The sequence below is a fragment of the Camarhynchus parvulus genome, chromosome 5 (assembly GCF_901933205.1).
Source record: "Camarhynchus parvulus chromosome 5, STF_HiC, whole genome shotgun sequence".
In the NCBI taxonomy this organism is placed as follows: domain Eukaryota; kingdom Metazoa; phylum Chordata; class Aves; order Passeriformes; family Thraupidae; genus Camarhynchus; species Camarhynchus parvulus.
Window position 1 is genome coordinate 29,117,432 of NC_044575.1, and position 19,623 is coordinate 29,137,054.

General features: G+C 45.2%; 3 protein-coding genes across 5 annotated transcripts in view; 1 reads left to right on the top strand and 2 right to left on the bottom strand.

Annotated features, from left to right (window-relative positions):
• The window catches only part of VTI1B (vesicle transport through interaction with t-SNAREs 1B), an 11,307-nt gene extending 4,414 nt beyond the window's left edge, over positions 1 to 6,893 (bottom strand). Inside the window, exons 1-3 of the mRNA XM_030950617.1 lie at positions 6,629 to 6,893; positions 2,195 to 2,253; positions 342 to 533 (exon numbers count right to left, since the gene is read on the bottom strand). Coding sequence (XP_030806477.1) covers positions 342 to 533; positions 2,195 to 2,253; positions 6,629 to 6,743 — 366 coding nt within the window. The 5' untranslated portion in view covers positions 6,744 to 6,893. The remainder of the gene's footprint in view (positions 1 to 341; positions 534 to 2,194; positions 2,254 to 6,628) is intronic.
• Positions 6,894 to 7,295: 402 nt separating this feature from the next.
• Positions 7,296 to 17,740, top strand: LOC115904847 (retinol dehydrogenase 12-like). The gene is made up of 7 exons (XM_030950616.1): positions 7,296 to 7,449; positions 8,064 to 8,182; positions 8,974 to 9,129; positions 9,409 to 9,513; positions 9,973 to 10,182; positions 12,016 to 12,205; positions 14,097 to 17,740. The coding sequence occupies exons 1-7, from the start codon at positions 7,370 to 7,372 to the stop codon at positions 14,197 to 14,199; spliced, it is 963 nt and encodes a 320-aa protein (XP_030806476.1). The 5' UTR covers positions 7,296 to 7,369; the 3' UTR covers positions 14,200 to 17,740.
• Positions 15,429 to 19,623, bottom strand: part of ZFYVE26 (zinc finger FYVE-type containing 26) — a 48,222-nt gene continuing 44,027 nt past the window's right edge. For 2 of the 3 annotated variants that reach the window (XM_030950613.1, XM_030950614.1), the window contains exon 41: positions 18,641 to 18,850. In XM_030950613.1, the coding sequence (XP_030806473.1) occupies positions 18,641 to 18,850 (210 nt within the window). Of the gene's footprint in view, positions 18,851 to 19,623 lie in introns of all 3 variants that reach the window. The other variant, XM_030950612.1, reaches the window with a different exon arrangement.

The following is a 19,623-nucleotide window of genomic DNA, read 5'->3' on the forward strand; positions in this document are numbered from 1 at the left end:
AAGTAGCATCACTTCTGTGTTTTCCTTTCTCTAGGAAGGGAAACCTGTGGAATGATTAAACGAAGAGTTTCAGTACAGAATGTTGTGCAAATTACTAACCACATGTCTTTCAATGAGTTCCATTTTGATTACATTCCTATCTTTGTTTTAAACAGAAAAGCTCTCCTCTGAGTTCCAGGTGTTCTTCTCCCTGAGATATTCATGTTACATGCAGAGAGATATACAGGGACTTATAAAAGCACAAAGGTGGCTTAAAGTAGAACCACTGTAAACAATGCATCTGCAATACTGCTCTCGCACAATCACACCACAGTCAGATAAAATTTACATCTGATCCTTACACTCTGTTCATTTTCTGTGGCAAAGATTCCATATTTTGTATCGCCTTGGTTTCCACGGCCCAACCCCAAATCTGTGCTTCTCATCTCCCTCTGGAACATGGACAGGTCTCTTCTGTAGGCTCGGATCTTGCTCATCATTTGGTTGCGGAAAGGCACAGGAGCGTATTTCAGCTCTTCCTCCATTTCCCGCAGCTTCAACAAAAGACAGCAAACAAAAGATGTTTATTCTTTAAAGCACCAAATCTATGCTTAGCAGCAACCATACTCAAAACTCAGCACCAGATGAATGGATTCACATTTGTCTTGGACTGGCTGAGGGGGATAACCCTAAACCCCACATCCCATCTAGTACTGAGAACACCATGCTACCCAGTGCTGTTGAGCCCATGTGTATTTTCAGATACACAACACTGCAATAAAAAAACAAAAAACCCAAACTTAAAAGCTTGATTTTTCCCCCTAAAATATCACTCTAAATGTTAAAATTTGCAATTCTCACTTTCTTATAGTTTAAGCATTTATAGGACGGATATCAGCTTTCTATTACATCTGTGCAACAGAGACAGAATCATAGGACGGTTTGGGTTGGAAGAGACCTTAAAGACCACCTCATTCCAACACTCCTGCCATGGGTAAGGACACCTTCCACTAGACCAGGTTGAATACTGTCCTTGAATACTTCCAGGGATAGGGTATCCAGGAACATCACCCTGATGCCAGGGTTGAGCATCACCTGGGACTCCACCTGACTGTTATGACTTTTTCAAATGCCATGGACAGTAGCTTAGCAACTACATCAGCCAATTCCCTCAGGACTCTGGGATGCATCTCATCAGGTCGCACAGATGTAGTATGTTCAAGTTTCTCATGTGCTTATGAACCTGGTCATCCCCTAAAGGAGGGAATTTGCTCCCACAGTCCTGGCATGGCAGTCCACTAACCCAAGAGATGTGGGAAAAGAGGTTACCATTGAAGACTGAGGTAAACAAGATGTTGAGTACCTCAGCCATCTCCTCATTCAGATCTATTACATGGGTAGACACAGCACTAAATTCATGCTCTGAACACCCAGGCTTGGCAATGAGTTACAATCTGCAAGCCCTGAGATTCTGGATGCATGAATTTTCACATCAATTTCTGGTGACAGCTGTTACAAATTCAAAATGCTTAAAGCTGTAGGCCAATATGAGCTCTCACAGTAGGAGCTCCACATCTCATACATCACCACCTAGAGGTACCAGTCAATAAACCCCAGTAAGTTAGGGGAATAAAGTATCATGCTCAGCTGTGACTAAAACACAACCTAACAAACTGCACAGTGAAATATGAAAAGAAAGTTTAATTTATAATGTCTTGTTTTAAAAGACAGGTCAAATGGCTTTTTTGGTGTTGTTCCATATCACCTGCTGTCCAGCAAGCCTTTCGACTACTACAGAAAGATCAGACAGGCTAAGACCTGAAAAGACTTAGCAGGCTGACATGAAAAAAGACAGTAGGGTGATAAAAGCCCAGGCAGCAGATTCTCTACATGCCTGCCCTAAAACCTCTAGCAATTTTAATTGCACTTCCACTGCTCTACTTTTTCAACAAAGTGAAAGCAGTTACCAAAACTGAGCATTCAAAAATCCCTCAAAAAACAGGTAAGAATATGTGTCTGTATTTATGTATGCATGTAAGTATACACAACAGTCTTAACAAACACAGACACACCTATGAGATCAATCATCAAACAGTAAAAAACTTAAACTCCTCCTGCCAGAACAGGATCCATAAAAAAGTAACATTTGTAAGCGCTGTCCTTTTTAAGGCAGCAGTCTTCCAGCCATCGGGAAGGCCGGAAGCCTCGCACTCACCGTCTCGTTGGCTTCACGCTGCTTCTCATCGAATTCTCGAACCAGTTTCTTCTTCTCCTCTGGGAAAATAAAAGCAGTATGTCAGATAAACTATAGAGAAATGCCAACAGAACTCCAACTCAATCCATTAAAAACAAGGAAGCTGCCACAGACAAGGAAGCTGGCTGCAAAGCACCAGGTCAAATTTATCTCAAATGGGAACAGCTTGTTCTTATGACAACTTTTCAGACAGGAATGGGGCAAGAGAGCAGAAATCGCTCTTCCAAATGCTGAACACTGCCTCTGGTAGACAAAAGAAGTAATTGTTCAAATATTTTTCTGACCCATTGTGCCTCAATGTCCACTGACAGAATTGCATCTTGAAAAACATCTAGTGTGAAAGAACAGCAAAGACATATTGGTAAAGAACTCATAAATACATTTCTTATTTTTTGGAAACAGTTGGCAAGATTACTGAAGGCTGAAACTATAATTTGGATTTGAACAGAACATCAGATCAATCTACATTCTCAAGTGAGACCTGAAGGTCCTGCCAGATCTGGCACTCTGCATTCCTGTGGTCATAAAGTACCTAAGTACACAGGATAAGCATTCCAGAGTTCTCTGAGATAAAAGATGCCACCAAGGTATCACCTCAGGTTCACAGACTAAAGCCCAAATGCTTCCCTCTTGTGGAATGACATGAGTTGTTTGAATCAGCCAACAACACTAGACATTTCAGTTGTTGAGACAGCAATTTAGCTAGATCTGTGTTCCTAGGGCTTTGGAGGCAAAGAACGGGTTTCACTGCTGTTACTCTATTTTTAAACAAAACCTTAAGGCCTGTTATTTTTCATGTGTTAAACTATCATATCTCCCTAACATCCACCATCAATGAAAGTCTAAATCCAAAACTTCCCATATCTCAACTGATCAAAAACACATGTTCTGTAATATTTTAATCTTTTTCAAAAGCACTATAGATGAACACCAGAGGACTGTTGAAGGGTACTGCAAACAAAACCAAATTCTATCAGAAATCTGGTAACTATGCACCTAGCTTAATTCACCTCTCTCCAAAGAGTATTACTCAGTCTTAAACAAAATTCTAGGCAACAGAAAATGTAGACTGCCATCTTGGTAAAACTCCTCCAATTTGATTAAAGACAAAATTACACACAACATTATAAAAACATCATTGCAGTAAAAAAACCTCACTTGATAATGCCTTTTGGTAAGCACAGTCCTCTGCAAAAGAAGCAGCTTTTAAACCACTGAGATCTCAAAAGAAGATAAGAAAAAACTTGGCGTGTTCAGAACATTGGTATATAGCTCCTCTCACATTTACAACATACCTAAGCTGTAGGCTTTCCTTCTCAGTTCAAATTCAGATTAAGCCCGGAATTTGAACTGTGGGGAACTTAAGAGAGAACTAAAACCCATCTTCTAAAGAAGCAGCTGTAGTCTCATGTAGCACACAGAATTATTACAGACTAAGCTACATCATGACTGTTAATAGATTACACATCAGCTGGTATCAGGAAATGCAGTTTCACATCCCAATTTATTCAGGAGGAAATGCTGACTTAAGAGGTTCTTAAATACACTCTCCTCAACCTCCTCCATGATTTGCCACTATATACATTTGTGCTGATGTCATTGTTTGTGTAGCTGGGTTACAAGTGAAATTGTGGACATGAACTGTGGAAAAACAGCCTTTGGAAGTCAGTAATTTGTTTCATACAGGTCATTTCACTAATCTGATTCAAGCAGTGCCCTCTTAAGCCCACTTTGCTGTTTCAAAGTCATGGAAACCTATCACAGATCTGGAAAAGCAGCATTTCCCTGCTTTGTTTCTCCTGTGCAGACTAATAAGATGCTGCACTTATAAGCTTGCAGCCAAAGAAATGCCAGCTCCCAAAAGGCATAGAATCATGGAATGGTTTAGGTAAGCCAAGCAGCAATAGCCTGAGACCCTTTTGTCTACAGGCCAGCAAGAAATCCAGCAATGTGGCTTGAAAACATTCTACTGGATGTGGCTGGAATCCAGAAACACCAAAATACACCAAGAGGTTCACCTGGTGTCGCTCTGCATTGAACCCCAACTCAAAGCACAAGGACAGAACTCTAAAATGCTGCAGCAGTGCCTGTGCCACGGCAGCATTACCCACACGCTCATCAACATTTAACAGATTTATTTCCAATCAGTTACCAAGAGATTCAGTTGGAAAGTACAGCTAACTGAATTAATGTAGAGGAAAATACATGATTTGAAACTTATCCAGGCTGTTTCCCCTTTGTCATCTTGTTTATAAAGAATGAAACAGCATTTCCAAACCTCTTCCCCTCAAAGACGTCACAAGGACTCCAGGTTTTGTGTTGCTTTTGGAGCATGTGAATTTCTTAAAAGAGTATGCCAAGGTATCTTTTATCACCTCCTGAATATTTCAGGGTCAGGTAACTCAAAAAATAAATATATATTCCCCTCCTTCTAAGTACAAGAAGCAAACAAAGAACATTAGGAGAGTGGAATGACTCTACCAGACAGACAAATTCCTGAATATTCAACTCTCTTAGAAACACTTTAAAAAACAGAGCCAGAGCCTTTAATTTTTTTTGCAGCAAAAAAAATTAAAGAACAGAACAGTTGTATTAATATTCTTTAGCAAATTCAACTTGCAATTATTTACAATCTATTGAAAAAAAAATCCCAGGTATTGCAATAATAGCTGCTTCTAAATACTCCATTTAAGCCTATGACTTAGACTTCATTGCTCATAATTACCACAGTGTCAAGGAGACCTGATAAAGTTTTACTTCACCATGCTCATTTCTATAGGAAAATAAGGATTTCTACCAGAAAAGGTATTGCTTCTTTTCAGTTTTTTATCCTTGTTGACCACTACTGAAGTTAAGTCAGGTTTGCAAGTTGTGATTTGCGGGTTTCAACTCCATTCTTGTACCAGACTTCCTGGAAATTCTGATGACAAGGACAGTGACCCTGAATTTAACTCATTATTAAACAGAAAGCCAGCTAAGAAACAGTAAGTTAAGTGTTTCATGCTCTGTGCAGACTGGTATGTTCTGAACAGTCTTTATGACTTTACACAAAACTGACCAACTGTGGGAGAACAAACACTACAGCAGAACGTGGCTGACAGCCCTTGCCCATCACTGGGGTACAAAACCTGAGCTGAACTGCAGCAGCTCATGACAGCCATGGATTGTGGATTACAGTTCTCATGGGAAGGGTTCAATCAGAGGCATTCAGTGACACTGGCAAAATTCTCCTTGTGGCATTGCTTTCCTTTCTGGTTCTCAGAACATTGCCAAGTATCAAGGACCAATCAGAAGCACAGATCCTTACAGAGGAGTGTCCTGTCAGAGCATTTTACCCACTGGTGTGGTATAAAGAATACCTGTAAAACTAGGCTGTGTTCTAATACAACTTAGTGTGGCTAGAATGATAGGTTTTCTCTATTTTGTGAGTACATAGTGCACAAACCAGACTTTTAAAACAGTCATTTAAAGTGCAAACATTCTCCAACAAATCTACAGATGCTTCTGGGGAGTTCTGACAATAAAAACTGCTTCTATTTCTGCCAATGAGGTTTTAAATGTAAATCCAACATAGCAAATTAAGAAAACGGGGGACAAGAACCCCAAACCCCCAAAGCACTGCAGTTGTTACAGAGCCACAGAATCAATTAGGTGGGAAAAGACCTTTGCAGTCATCAAGTCCAACCTGACCTAACAGCACCTTGTCAACTAGACCACGGCACTGAGTGCCACATCAAGTCTTTCCTTAAACACCACTACCTCCCTGGGCAGCTCATTCCAGTGTCTAATCACCCCTTCAGCGAAGAAATTCTCCCGAATGTCCAACTTTAACTCCTCCCGGTGCAGTTTAAGACTGACAGACTCTTGTCCTGTTGCTGGTTGCCGGGAGAAGACGCCAATCCGCACCTGGCTGCGCCTCCTTTCAGGTGGTTGTGGAGAGCGAGGAGGTCACCCCTGAGCTCCTGTTCTCCAGTTAAAATAGAAACAGCGTGGAATAGCATCCAAATAACAACTCCTCCTCAGACACTGATGCTGTGAACCTAGCACGGCACTGCTCGCCAGCGGAGATGAAATTTGCCAGAGCAGAGGAGCTCCAGGGGAGTGAAGCCACACACCTGCAAAGCCACCAGGCCACGGCAGCAGCTGAAAACACCACCCGGCAGAGCCACCGGCTGCTCCCTGCAAGCACCTACCAGAGCGACATCCCCAGTCCCCACAACTGCAAAGCCCCCCCGACAAAGCCTTGAAGGGACGCTGCCTTCCCAGCTGCTCGAACACGCCTGTTTAATGAGAAGCACCCCAGCACTCCTGCCGCGGCCCCGCAGCCGGCGAGGCAGCTCCGGGAGGGACCGCGGCCCCGCCCGTGCCCCGAGGAACGTCCCCTCCCCGCCTCACCGGCCGCGCTGCCCCGCAGCCGCTCGGGGACAGCCCGCAGGTCCCCGTGCAGCCCCCGGAAGATCTCGTGCAGCCGCTCCAGGTGCTCCGAGGACGCGGATCCGCGGCCCGCCATGATCCCACAGCCCCCGCGCCCCCGGCCCTGCCCCGCCCAGCGCTTCCGCCGCCGGGGCCGCTTCGCGCACTGCCTGCTGGGAGTTGTAGTCCCGGGGAGGCGGCCGTGCCCGCCCCGCGCGGGGGCGCTCGTCCGCCGCCACCACGGAGCGCCGCGGGCCGGCAGCGCCGGTGCGATCCCGGGGCTCCCCGGTACCGGCGTGACCCGCCGCCGCTGCGCTGCTCCCAGGCCTAGGCGCCTGCCCACGTGTGCATGGTTGCATGCCCCTTGCGAGGATTAATGACATGAACCTCGGCGTGGAGTTGTAAAATGTGTTTCAAATATTTTTCGTGTGTTTCAAACGCCACTGCCGACAGCCGCCGCTGCGCTGTGTCTGCAGCCATTTCTCGGCTCCTTAATTGAGGAGCGCGTTTCAGAATGTGTCGAGGGACCCAGATCGGAGGGAAAAGCAGCGGGCTGCTGGCTCACCCGCAGGTAGTCCCGGCGGGGGCGCGGCCCGGCAGTGGAGGTGTGGCGGTGCGGTTGTGGGCGAGGCCGAGGCGGGAGGGGCGGAGGCGGATCCAAAGGGGCGGGCGGGGGTTGCCGGGAGCCGTGCGCTGGCGGTGCGTGGGTAGCTGGCGGCAGCGATGCTCAACTGCTGGGAAGCCGCGCTGGGCGCCGCCGTCTCCGTCCCCGTCTTTCTTTTCGTGGCAGCGCCCTACATCAGGTGCGTCTTATCGAGCGCAGCCCCTGCCCTTCGCGTATGTTCAGCCCCGCAGAGCGGCGCCCGTGTGTGTGCGTGTGGCGGGAGCGCGAACAGCGGGAATTCCGTTCTGCAGTCCGCGCTGGGGTCGGAGCTATTCTGGTCTGCCCAGCTCCAGTGTCCTGGTGACACTGCCGCGCTGTGGGGCTCGCTCAGCCCCGGCACTGCCCGCCGCGTTCCCCGGGCTCCGTCCCGGCACCGGCGCGCTCCGAAGGCGCGGCAGGGGGCGGGGCCCGCGTTCTCCTCAGGGCGCGGCGGCGTAGTCCATTGGCCGAAAGGCCCCGAGGCGCGCGGCAGCAGCCAATGGGAGCCGTGGCCCCACTTGACGCACGGGCGGGGCGGAGCCCGGGGGCGGGGCCGCGCTCGGGAAAGCGCAGGGGATTGGGGAGCGCGGTGCCGGTGTCCCGGTCGCGATGGGGTCGTGACCAGCCGTTTCAGGTGGGGGCGCCCGCGACTCCCTGGGGCCCGGGGCGCAGCGGTGAGCCCGAGTGTTGATGCGAACCCCCAGGTTCTGGGTGCTGAGCCCCGGACGGGGCCCGCTAAGGAGGCAGAAGTGACTGGTGCCTCCCCTCTTGCAGGCGGTATGTCGCTGGAGGACGGTGTAAGTCGACAGCAAGGCTGGAGGGGAAGGTGGTGATAATCACAGGAGCCAACACAGGCATCGGGAAAGAGACCGCCAGAGACCTCGCACGAAGAGGCAAGTGCTGTCTCGTCAGCAGGCATCCCTCTGCAGCCGGAGTGGCTGTGCCTTGTGTCAGTATACCCTTTTCTGGACCTAAGGAAGACGTGTTGTAGGCTTATATAGAAGCAAACTGGATTCCAGAGTTACTGCAGATGAGCCCAAGTGCTGTTCTTTCAGAGGCTGTAACCACTGAGGTGCAAAGTTCCCAGTTCCTCAACTCTTTTCATTGCTTGCACTCCAAAAATGTTCCTTGGGGACATGAAAATGTGTTGCATTGCAACTGATTTGAGAGGACTGGGGAAGCTCCTGCACTCTGCCTGTATGAAGTTGGTAAATGCCATAGGTCCACCACTGTTTGCTTTAGTTATGTTTCAAGCTAATTTGATGTAAATGTTATTTGGCTAACTGGTAAGAAGATTAAACTACCTGTTCACAATCCATTTAGAAATCACTCTGGCTGGAATCCATCACCTTTATGTGCCCCTGGCTTGATGTTCCCATTACAGAGGCAGATAACAACCCTATCATACCAGTGTTGTTGTATGCACTCCTGACCTGGGACAACATGGACAGAGGCACTGGTCATTTGCCTGGTCTGAAATCATCTTTCAGCAGGACTGTAACTCACACTTGAGTGGGAAAGGCTTTGTCTCTTCCAGCCACCCCCCTGACTGATGCTAGTTCCCTAAAGAAACAATATATTGTTTGTAATTGCTGGGCATGGTCAGCCTGCTTGTCGTAGCCTGGATCATCCAGTGTGCTCCAGTGATCTCAGTTCCTGTCGTTCCCCCTTCCCCTCCTTGCAGGTGCAAGGGTAATTATTGCCTGCAGAGACACAGCAAAGGCAGAAGCTGCAGCCAGTGAAATCCGAGCTGAGACAGGGAACCAGGAAGTCATTGCGAAAAAACTGGATTTGGCTGATACGAAGTCCATCCGGGAGTTTGCTGAGAGATTTCTAGCAGGTACAGTCCCTAGATTCTTCTTTTTAGTGAGAATATTTTGCCAAGGACTGCTGTCTGTTCTAACTATTGCCAAATCCCTGCCCTGCTTGTCTCTGTACCTCTTGGGTATTGTGGTTCATAGCAGGGGCTGGTCAGAGGCCATGAGCTAGTTTGTGGTAGGAGATGTATCCTTTTTTTAAGGTGATGTGGCTGCAAGTCAGACAGCAAGGGGTGACTTGTGCTACCTTCTTGTCTGCATTCTCTGTTTCCTTGTTTAAGGATGTCTGTTGTTTCTTACAGAGGAGAAGGAACTCCATATTCTCATTAATAATGCTGGGGTAATGTTATGCCCTTACTCCAAGACTGCTGATGGCTTTGAGATGCAGCTGGGAGTCAATCATCTTGGTAAGGCCAGTGGAAGCATGTTTGCACTGAATATGGAATCATAGAATTGTCTGGGTTGGAATTGCCCTTAAAGACCAACTTCTAACATGGACATCTGTTGCAAAATGCCAAAGGAAAATCCTGCTGTCAGATTTTCTCTTCCTCATTCTTCCTTTTACAGGAAGGATGGAGGGCCAGAGTCAGAGTTCTGGAGATGCAATGTGGTGTATTTGCGTATCATGGATCCAGTTTAAGTATCTGTATGTGTTACCTGGGACATTTTGAAATGTATGACAGCTCCAGCTTTTTGAAGATGAGGAGCAAAACCTGAAGACCCCAGTAAAGTGTAGATGTTAATTCAGGGGAATTTAACAGAAATTTTCTTTTTCCTGGACTTGAAATGAGGGCAGCAGTAAGATACCACATATAAGCAAGCAGGGAAGCCCTTCCTAGAAGGATGACCTTTTGTCTCCCCCCTAGGTCACTTTCTCTTGACCTTCCTCTTGCTGGAGCGTCTGAAGCAGTGTGCCCCCGCCCGCATCGTGAACGTGTCCTCACTGGCTCACCACGGCGGCCGAATCCGCTTCCATGATCTGCACGGGGAGAAGAGCTACAATCGCGGCCTTGCCTACTGCCACAGCAAACTGGCCAACGTGCTCTTCACCCGCGAGCTGGCCAGGCGCCTGCAAGGCAAGTTCCAGAGGCAGGAGGGGCGTTTGTCTGCTTGGCTTTCCGAGCATCGTGGGTGGGGAGAGTGGGTTGAAGAAAGGGCTGCAAGTCATCTGTGCAGAAGTTGGATGGTTTGAGGCAAATGTCACTGAGAGCACTTTGCAGGAAGAAAATAGCTCCTGTCTGTGGAACCAGGAGACTTAAAACACAGATTGTCTTTACAACAACAGAGTAGAGGAGTTCAGTAGCTTGGCAGAGTTGAATTTATCTCATTTTTCTGTGGTGCTTGTCAAATACTAGCTGCATCCACGCAGACAGTTGTGGTATGTGGATGGAAGCTGGAAACGGAGCCACAACTGCAATCTCCAATAGAAAACCAAATGCACACTCAGCTGCCTTAAAGGTTGGTGGCCTGTAGAACAAGCATAAGATTAGACAGTACCTTGTAAGTCACAACATCTGTCACAGTCGTGTCATTCAGTCCTGTTCATAAACTGAAGTAGTATTTATTTACTACAACAGAAGCAGTGTCTTCCCCAGGAAATTACTATTAGAGTAAGTCAAAAGAGGCAGGCGTTCTCAAAAGCCTGCTGGAAACTGCTGCTGGTTTTGCACTCAGGGCCACTAGCACTTTGTTTTGCAGACGGCACATAATGACTCCTGTGTTTAGAAGGGAGCAGGGGATGCTCCACTGCCATGGATGAATGATTTAAACTGCTTCAAAAATCACCATCAAAGGTATTAGCAAAAGTGTTTTTAACCTGATGTCATAAAAGGGTGACTTAACAAAGTATGATGGCAAAATCACTCTGTTACTTACATGGAAGACACATACAAAGGAAAACTGATTTAGAATTAAGTTAGAATGATTCACACAGGACTAGAAACACACTGTGTAAGGAAGACCCTCCTGTTGAATCATGAGGCTCAGCATGGAGCCCCGTGCTTTTTGAACCCCTTAGAGAGCCTAGGTCCAGTTTGAGTCTCAGGCTTGGACCATTTATATGTAATGAAATTATCTATACAAAGTTTATAATAATTATTATTGAGTAGCTACATGGACTAGTAATGTTTCCTCAGTATTAATTCAGCAATCAGTCACTTACCAAGGATTTGTTGCAAGCAAAGGGCCTCTCTGCCTTCCTAAGGAAGGCTCTCAGTCTCAGGTAAGAAATCTCAAACGTTGAGAGGCATCTCTGCTCAGGGGAGTTACCTGCTGTGCAGTCCAGTTGCAGCTTGAGCTGAGGTTCAGCTGGGCTCATCCAAAGGTTTGCTATTGGTAAAAGGTCTCCGCCTTGAGGAGCAGCCTTGAGAGGTGAGCCAGCTCAAGACTGTCACCCTGCAGTCATATCTCCTAGCAGGGAGAGCTCAGAGAAGGCTGGCTTAGGCTGTAATATTTATGGAATTGAGTGGTTGGCTTGTATTCAAATTACATACAGTGGGAAAGGTACATAAGACTCCACAACCTTATTTGTTCCTGGATGGAAGAGTATTGGAAAAGCCATGTGCTACTTGTGTTAACTGCCTGAAGGGTGTTCCAAATGCATGTGCTCACTGGCCTCTGTGGATTTCCTAGACAAGTTCTGGCCCATTTACAGCTCACACCTTTACCTTCTTTGGAGCCTGTACCAAACTATTGCTGATTTGGCTAAGAGGTCAAGTGCATCCATCACATCCAGCATGCAGTAACTACAGAGGACTTCACTTACCCTCTGTATCAAAGGCTACTTAAAGGACTCCTCCTTTAAGTTATAGAATATCTACAAGTAGAATTGAGGAGTATGTTACCCTTCTTTTAAAGACACTTTGATCCATGCAGATTTTGATCCATTGGACTACTTTATTTTGCCATAGGCACTAAAGTCACAGCAAACGCTCTCCATCCTGGGTCTGTGTATTCGGATCTGGTCCGGCACTCGTTTATAATGACCTGGCTGTGGAAGATATTCTCCTTCTTCTTGAAGACACCTTGTGAAGGAGCTCAGACCAGTATCTACTGTGCAGTAGCTGAGGAGCTGGAGTCTGTGACAGGACAGTATTTCAGGTGGGTGCAAGCTGATGAAGTGATAGTCTGTGGAAGGCAACTTCGTTGGCTGAGGAATATGGGACTTACTGTCATTCTTCATTAAGGAGGGACTAGCTAAGAGGGTGGTAAGACTGAGGGTGACAAATAGAACATTACCCCTTCCAGGTCTGTTGCAATCATGTTAGAAAAAACACCTGATCTGTGCACTTCATACAATAGCATGTCCTTCAGTGCTAGAAATATTAATGTACTCAAAGTGCAGGAATGGCTGTCACATGCTCAGAGCTCTAATGCTGACCTGCCTAACACTTGGGAAAATCACTTTTCAGTAGAACTGTGTAGTTAATTAGGTCACTTCAGTCAATTCTGGGAAGACACGTCATTTCCCTTCGTAGTTTTACACCACTGGAGCAGAAGGGCCTGTGCTCTCAGGGAGCTGGGAGAGCAGATGGAGCTGCAGAGACAGGTGAGATTTCCAGGTCTGGCATGTGACCAAATAACTTTATCCTCCAGTGTGATAGACCCACCAGTTGGGAGGGCCTCTTGCTGGGCTGTCTGTCACACTGTCATGGAAATGGTCTTGTTTAGCTCCCATTACAAAACCTGTTATTTTTTGACTTCTTTGACTCATTCCAGGACCCTACATTGTTCTCCTTTTCCTATCACCAAAAACCACAGCCCAGAGCAGTTTCAAGTCATCATCATTCTATATTTGAAGACTGCTATTCGAACAGATTCCCACAGATATGTCTGCCAGCTTCCCACTGCATGTAGAGCACTGTAACAATGCTGTTTTTTGGGGACAAATATGAAAAGTCATGGGGTTTTTTTTCTCCTCCCTCACATGGATGCTGTTGGAGCCATTGTGTCTTTACAGAGCTTTCTTCTTTGTGACCAGATTAGCCTCTGTAATGACATCATTGCCTGATCTTCATTTGGGAGTTAGTACCATCTTAATCAGACCTGAATATATAAATAGACATCTTAAGTCTTCCCTGACTGCCTGCCTTGGGATAAAAATGTAGCATTGATGTCCTGAAGTACAGAAAACTGGTAGAACTTAAAACTCATTAAAAAAGGGGAGTTTTGGACCTGGTGGGAAATGAGAAGCTTCAACACTAATTCACAATTTACACTGGACTAGCCTAGAATCCTTTTCACTTTCCAGGCCACAGAGTATAAAACACAAGTGTAGACATTAAGAAAAAAATTTGCATGCCACAGTGAGACAGGTGGGAGTCCACCAGTCATTTCAGGCATATTAAAGACTCCATCTATAAACATTGAGCTGAATGGAAACCTTAGAAGATGCCATTTCTTCTGTGCTCCTAAACTCCCAAGTTATTGCAGCATTACAGTTGAGAACACAGGACCTCTTTTCCAGACTGAATGCTTTCTGATTGGAGGAGTTGAGAAGAAAGGAGCTACAGTTCAGATGATAATGGAAAGGGGGTAACCATACATGGTTATTACAGTGTTATTTTTGGGCATACAGTGGGATAAATAGTTTAGAATGAAGGGCTGTTAGAGTAACTTTTTTGCAGTGTTTTTTAGGAAATCTGCTCCTGAAGAGCTTGATTGGAGCCTATGTGCCTTTTTAGTGGTATTAATGAGAATGCACACTAGTGAGGTTTCTTTAAGAGTTAAGACAACAGATAGAGCTACACTTGCTTGCCAGTTCTTGCTGCCTTTGGGAGAGATTCTTCTCTAGCTAGCTGGAGAGAAACCTTTCTCATGGTGGCTTAGCACCAACCCTTGCTCATTTGCTGGATAGCTCCCACCATTCTTGAACTAGTCTTGAATTAAGCTGATAGAGAACAACTTCCTAATCTTAACACAGACATTTCAGTGTACTAATGTAGATGGAGATCTTAGACTTGAAAGAATCAAAAGAATGTTTTACTTACAGTGATTGCCAGCCAGCGTACGTATCTCCACGTGGTCGGGATGATGAGACGGCAAAGAAGCTCTGGAGTGTGAGCTGTGAGCTCCTTGGCATCCAGTGGGACTGAGCTGCACCAAGAGTGTTCCTGGCTGGGCCCAGCAAAGCTTCTCTAGGGAACAGCACTGCTGAGAGACCTCAAGAGTACAACACTGATACTTCAGCTGCCCTAAGGATGGCTCTGTGGGCACAACATAATTTAAATTTCTGGAATATTACACTTAAGGATTGAGATCTGTAAGCAATCAGTCCCCCTTCCTAGCTGGAGAATTCAAGCACCAATGCAGGGAGCAACCTGCTTGTTATCTCACACAGCAGCTCGAGGCTATGGTTCTCTGGCTTTAGAATAGAAAGGGAGGTTGCAGTCTTAGGTTTAGATTATGAAGTAACAAGGCATTACTTTAAATAAAGTTTGGTTGTTTTTTCCCTAACAGCAATAGTAATAAGGTAGGACTCTAAACTATGAGATTACTTTCAGTTCCTACCCTTTGAACTGGCAGAGCAAAAATACTTTGGGATATTAGATTTTCTGGAAAGTTATGCAATACAAATACTCTCTAGCACACAGAAACAGGTCCTGGCCTTTTTGTGCCAAGTATTAGGTAAAGTTTTTTACATGGAATCACGTTCTCTGCATGCTCTGTAAGAAGCTGGACCCTAGCCACTGAGGTATTGTGGCCCTTAATACCCATTGATTGCAGTAGGTGTATTGGGGGTTGGCCAATCTTCTGAGAACCCAGGTTTTGGTGCAGGTGACTAGGAGGTTAAAAGCTGCAGGAGGGCTGCAATTGTGCACAGACAAGTTATTAAAAAAATCAGCATCTCTCTTGTGAAGCATTGAACAAAGATGGTGTAAAAGTTGTCACAGTAAACCCCCCAGCTGCACTTTAAATAACTTTAGAACCTAGAAAATATAGCAGAATGAGTAAGGAACATCTCAACCATGTTAAAAAATATTAAACAACTTCAGCTGAGACTTTAGCTTTAAATTACACCAAACTTCCTAGAGCTACGTAGCTGAAGCAGGAGGCAGGACTATCTTGGTGTTATGGTCAAGCTGGCTCCAGGACAGGAAGGTACGACTTGCACAGAAATCCTTGTGTTTGTCTGCCCAGCAGTTACGGGGCAGGCAGTGCCTGGCTGCCAGCCAAGGCTGCCAGCCTGCCCCTGCAGGACCACACAGCTTGCACTTCCACAAAGCAGCTGCCTCAGGCCACACAGCTCTGGGACTGCTCCCTTGGAACCCCAGTGCTATGTGAGTGCAAATTGCTGGAGGGCAATCCGTGACCAGAGATTATTTCTGAAAGAGTTAAGCAGTCAGAAACCAAGTGCCACAGCTCATAGGATTATCTTCTGCTTCTGAAAAAATGCCTGGAAGTTTTTGGACTTGCATATGAACCTGCCACTGTGACCAACTGCCAGTTTTAGAAAACCAATGCTAATTTTAATTCTTCCTGTCTGGATGCTGTCTATGCAGATGAGTCCTGTGCTACCTCTGAGCAATACTAAATAAAGCCACTTTCCTTTTAGAACAGGACCCCATATCTTCTTTCAGAAATGCTGATTCAGTTTACTTGGTGTTGCTGTTATCTGCACCTGCCTCACTAATGTAGAGAATTCAGTCCAGGTAACATTTTTAAAAGTTCCTTTGTGTTTCTCCCTGTCACTCTACTTTTTTTTCCCCTCCCTCTTTATGCTGCATCCCAATGATGAAGCTAAATCCACAACTATAAGGTAGCAGTAAAATGTTACCTACCACTGGAGCCTTGGTTTGCTTTCTGTGTGTCATTCTCTGATCTTGAAAGTGGCTTCAGGAGCAAGAGAAACCATTTTTAAAAACGCAGAAAAGTGTCTCTGGTGTGAAATATTTTTGCCCTTGCAGGTCAATGCACTTCCTAAAAAGTCTGATTCTGGATTTAACATAAGATATATTAAATAAACATTTCCATAGACATACATTCACTCTCTTTGACCTTGAGCAAGTAATTTATACCTCTCAGCTGATCTCTAAAAAATGAGGAAACTAAAGCTCATTTAGCTGTCTCAAAGGGAGGCTTGTAAGGGAGAGTTAGATTAACTTGCAAAGCTCCCTAAAGAGGATTACTGAGTACACGGATGAGGCTGAACTACTTAGGCTACCTAGCTGCTGGGGGGACTTCTAAAGATGTGGCATTCCAGTTGATCTAAATATTGACAATACTCAGTAACATGTAAATTTGGCATGATACAACAATTACCCCCCTTCTAATTACTCCACTAAGCATAGCCAAAAGCAAAGTGCAGGTCTAAAAGAGAATCCTAGCTGTGCTGAGGTAAAAAAATAAACTGAAATACATTAACAGTCATAATACTTTATTTTTGTTTTGGTTGTAAACAAACCTTGGTCAGTAACAGAGAAATTCTCTTAAACTGGCAGTATTCAATCCCTTTTTCCTGCTCAAAAATTCAAAGCCCCTTGATAATTGCACTATTTATGACACAATGTAATTAAACGGGGTCAAAATTCCAGTTCTGCTGGTACAAGAAAGATCCCTACAATTCCAGGTTAAGAACATCAAATTACACCAAACACTATATAAAGTGCATCAGGTACAGTGCAAAGAGGTCAGGAAGAAAGGCAGGTAGGGAACTGACGGGTCTGCATGGCAGACTCCACTCTCAGTGCTCTCTGCAGCTGAAGGAACATGAGCAGAACAGGAACATTACAGCAATGCAGACCTGGATACCCACATACAGTAAAATCTCCTCCCCATAATCACAGATTTCAAAATGACTGAAGCCATAGGTAGTGTCACGTTTAAGGATTAGCCTGATGCCTGTAAGCTGATGGAAAGCTAGGTCAGTCTGGCCAAGGAAACGAAAGCTTTCATTAGTACTGCTCACTAATGAGATAATGCAAATCTGTGGTCAGGGGATTCTGAAAGTTGTATGTGGTCATTTCTGCTCTAGTGAGCACAGCAGAGCACCTCCAAAGAGAGGTGTTTGTGTCAGCTCTTGAAACCTTGAAGAAGATGGACCAAATCCTTTCCAACACCATGGAAGTCTGTTCTTTCATTATAGTGAGCTTGGGGATAGTGCAAAACTCTTACTTCATAGTCTCAATTATTTTATGTACTAAAACTATTTACAATTACATTACACTTCAGAAAACCTGTTGGTTTTTTGATGTAAACAACTTTTTAATAAGAAAGTGAATTAGTTTTCCTAGTTCTTGTGCTGAAACACATGTAAACAGCAAACACAAACTCTTGGGGGATGCCATGTTTTTGGGTTTTTTTTTGGTTTTTTGGGTTTTTTTTGAAGGTCCTACTACTGTCTAACACATTTTTGCCAGTTTGTCATGTCCCAATACTGGTTGCAGAGAAGCAGCTACTTTTTTTCAGCATCCCTGAATATAGACATGGCACAGAGATTGCTGCTTTTTTTTCATAAAACCAATCAACCTAACACTTCCAGAGCAAAACCCATCAATACAGGGCATGTCCAGTTTGGTGTTCTATTGTACTTGACAGGGACAAATTATTCTGGTAATAAATAAATAAATACATCCCTATGTAACAGGGATACAGACCACCTGTTTAATTTTGCCACAGCTTGCTCTATCCTTGTTCTTTGCCATACCTGATGAAAAACTGTGGAAGTTTACTGTCAACTATTCAGTCATAAAGCTGCATCACAATGATTTATTGGGTATTACTGCAGTAAAGAAAGAGGCACATGATTTTTCAGCTACTTTAAAGGCTTATTTTCCCTTTGTACTCCCCTTACAGCACATGCCCTTTATAACTTCATTCATTTAGTTGGCACTAGCCCAAGTGCCACATCTATGGCACATATCACACAGTGTGACTGGTAAGTATAAATCTGCCAAAAGAATCAGTTCCTACCTTTTCAAACAAACTAAAAAAACCTGGGTACATTGTACTGGGTGGGGGAGGGGATAAAAAAGAAGTAGCAATGATTTGTCTAGAGGCTTAAAAAAATCTGAGTTTTAGTCTTTGAAACAGAAGAACTCTCCAATCTTGAAAATTTTTCAGGAAACATCATGAAAAATTTTATACTCTAGGCTACACTGAGTTGATAAAATTTTCTGTCCTCTCTACGTATGTTTTCTGGATTAAAAATAAAACACATATTATTAAGTCCAGTGCTTTTCAAAAAATATCAACCCCCCCAAAAATTAAAAGCCAACAAAATCCAAAAACTAAAGCCAGAAACAAAGTGCTCTCTTCCATACACCTTAATCCTTGCTTGTTCAGTTTGAAACTGCCCCCCTCCCCCCATCAAAAAGAGAGCCAAAAAACACCCTGAGGTAGTGACTGTTTGTCAAAATACAGGACTGGCACTTGTAATTTAGTTCCCTTCCTTTCACCAGAGGCACATTAGCAGCATCCATCTGCCACCGACATCAGCCAACAGAGTTCCATTTTACCTGGAGGCTGCCGAAGCCGACACCTCTGAGCTGTCCTGAAGCCTTCTCCTTCAGCAGGACAGCTCATGTCAGTTGCACATCACTTCCTAGTGCCCTGGGGAAGCCGGTTTCTCCCCTTGGGCTGGTGCACGGAGAGCCACTGGGCACAGATGGCCGTGACGACGTGGTCGCCGCTGCTGTCGGCCAGCTGCCGCACGCGCTGCACCAGCTGCACGGCGCGCGCCCGCTCCTGCCGCACCGACACCAGGTACGCCGAGCGCAGCTTGTTGCACAGCAGGTACGCCTGGATCTGACACCAGAGCCTGGTCAGAAAGCTGGAGCAAACCAACTGGACAAGCTCAAGCAAGGACTACACAGGAAATACCCACTGCAGAAGCATGTTGTACGAGGCAGCAGCACCACATTACCAAACACAGCATGGCATGAAGCAGATCCCAGTGAAAGAGATGGGCAAACAGGAGTATTTTATTAAGTTTGTGTCTTGCAGACACTCCTTTATTCTATGACCATGAAATTACTCTCAGGAATCCTATCTTGTGCATTAATTACAGTATCCTCATAGCAAAGTGTCTGAAGCTATCATTTCTTCCACTGCTGGTTCTAGAACAACTCCCATCTTGAAGTGACAGATCTTACAGAAAAGCAGAATTAAAAGCCCATTTTTCCATCTGCCTACAACAGTGAGCTTGTCATTCAGAGCAGACAGAGGACTGTCAAAACTCTTTAGATTTTCTTCCCAGCAATGGCACTCAGGATCCACAACAATCCCCAAATGCTGAGTCACAGCCACTTCTATAAACAGGCATCTACAGCTCTCCATGGCTTAGCTGGCTGGCATGAAAGCCAACAAAGAAATGAACTAGTTTAGGCTTCATTTCCTCTAAGAGAAAAAGTCTATCAGAAGCTGGAGTTTTGTCATTTAACTCTCGATCACCATGGAAATAGTACAATCCTGAAACAATAAGCTGAAGTGGTCATCATTAGCTGCCTGCTATTACTACAAACCTGCATGCACCTATGTGAACAGTTAAATAACAAACCAACAAACCCACCAATGTGCCT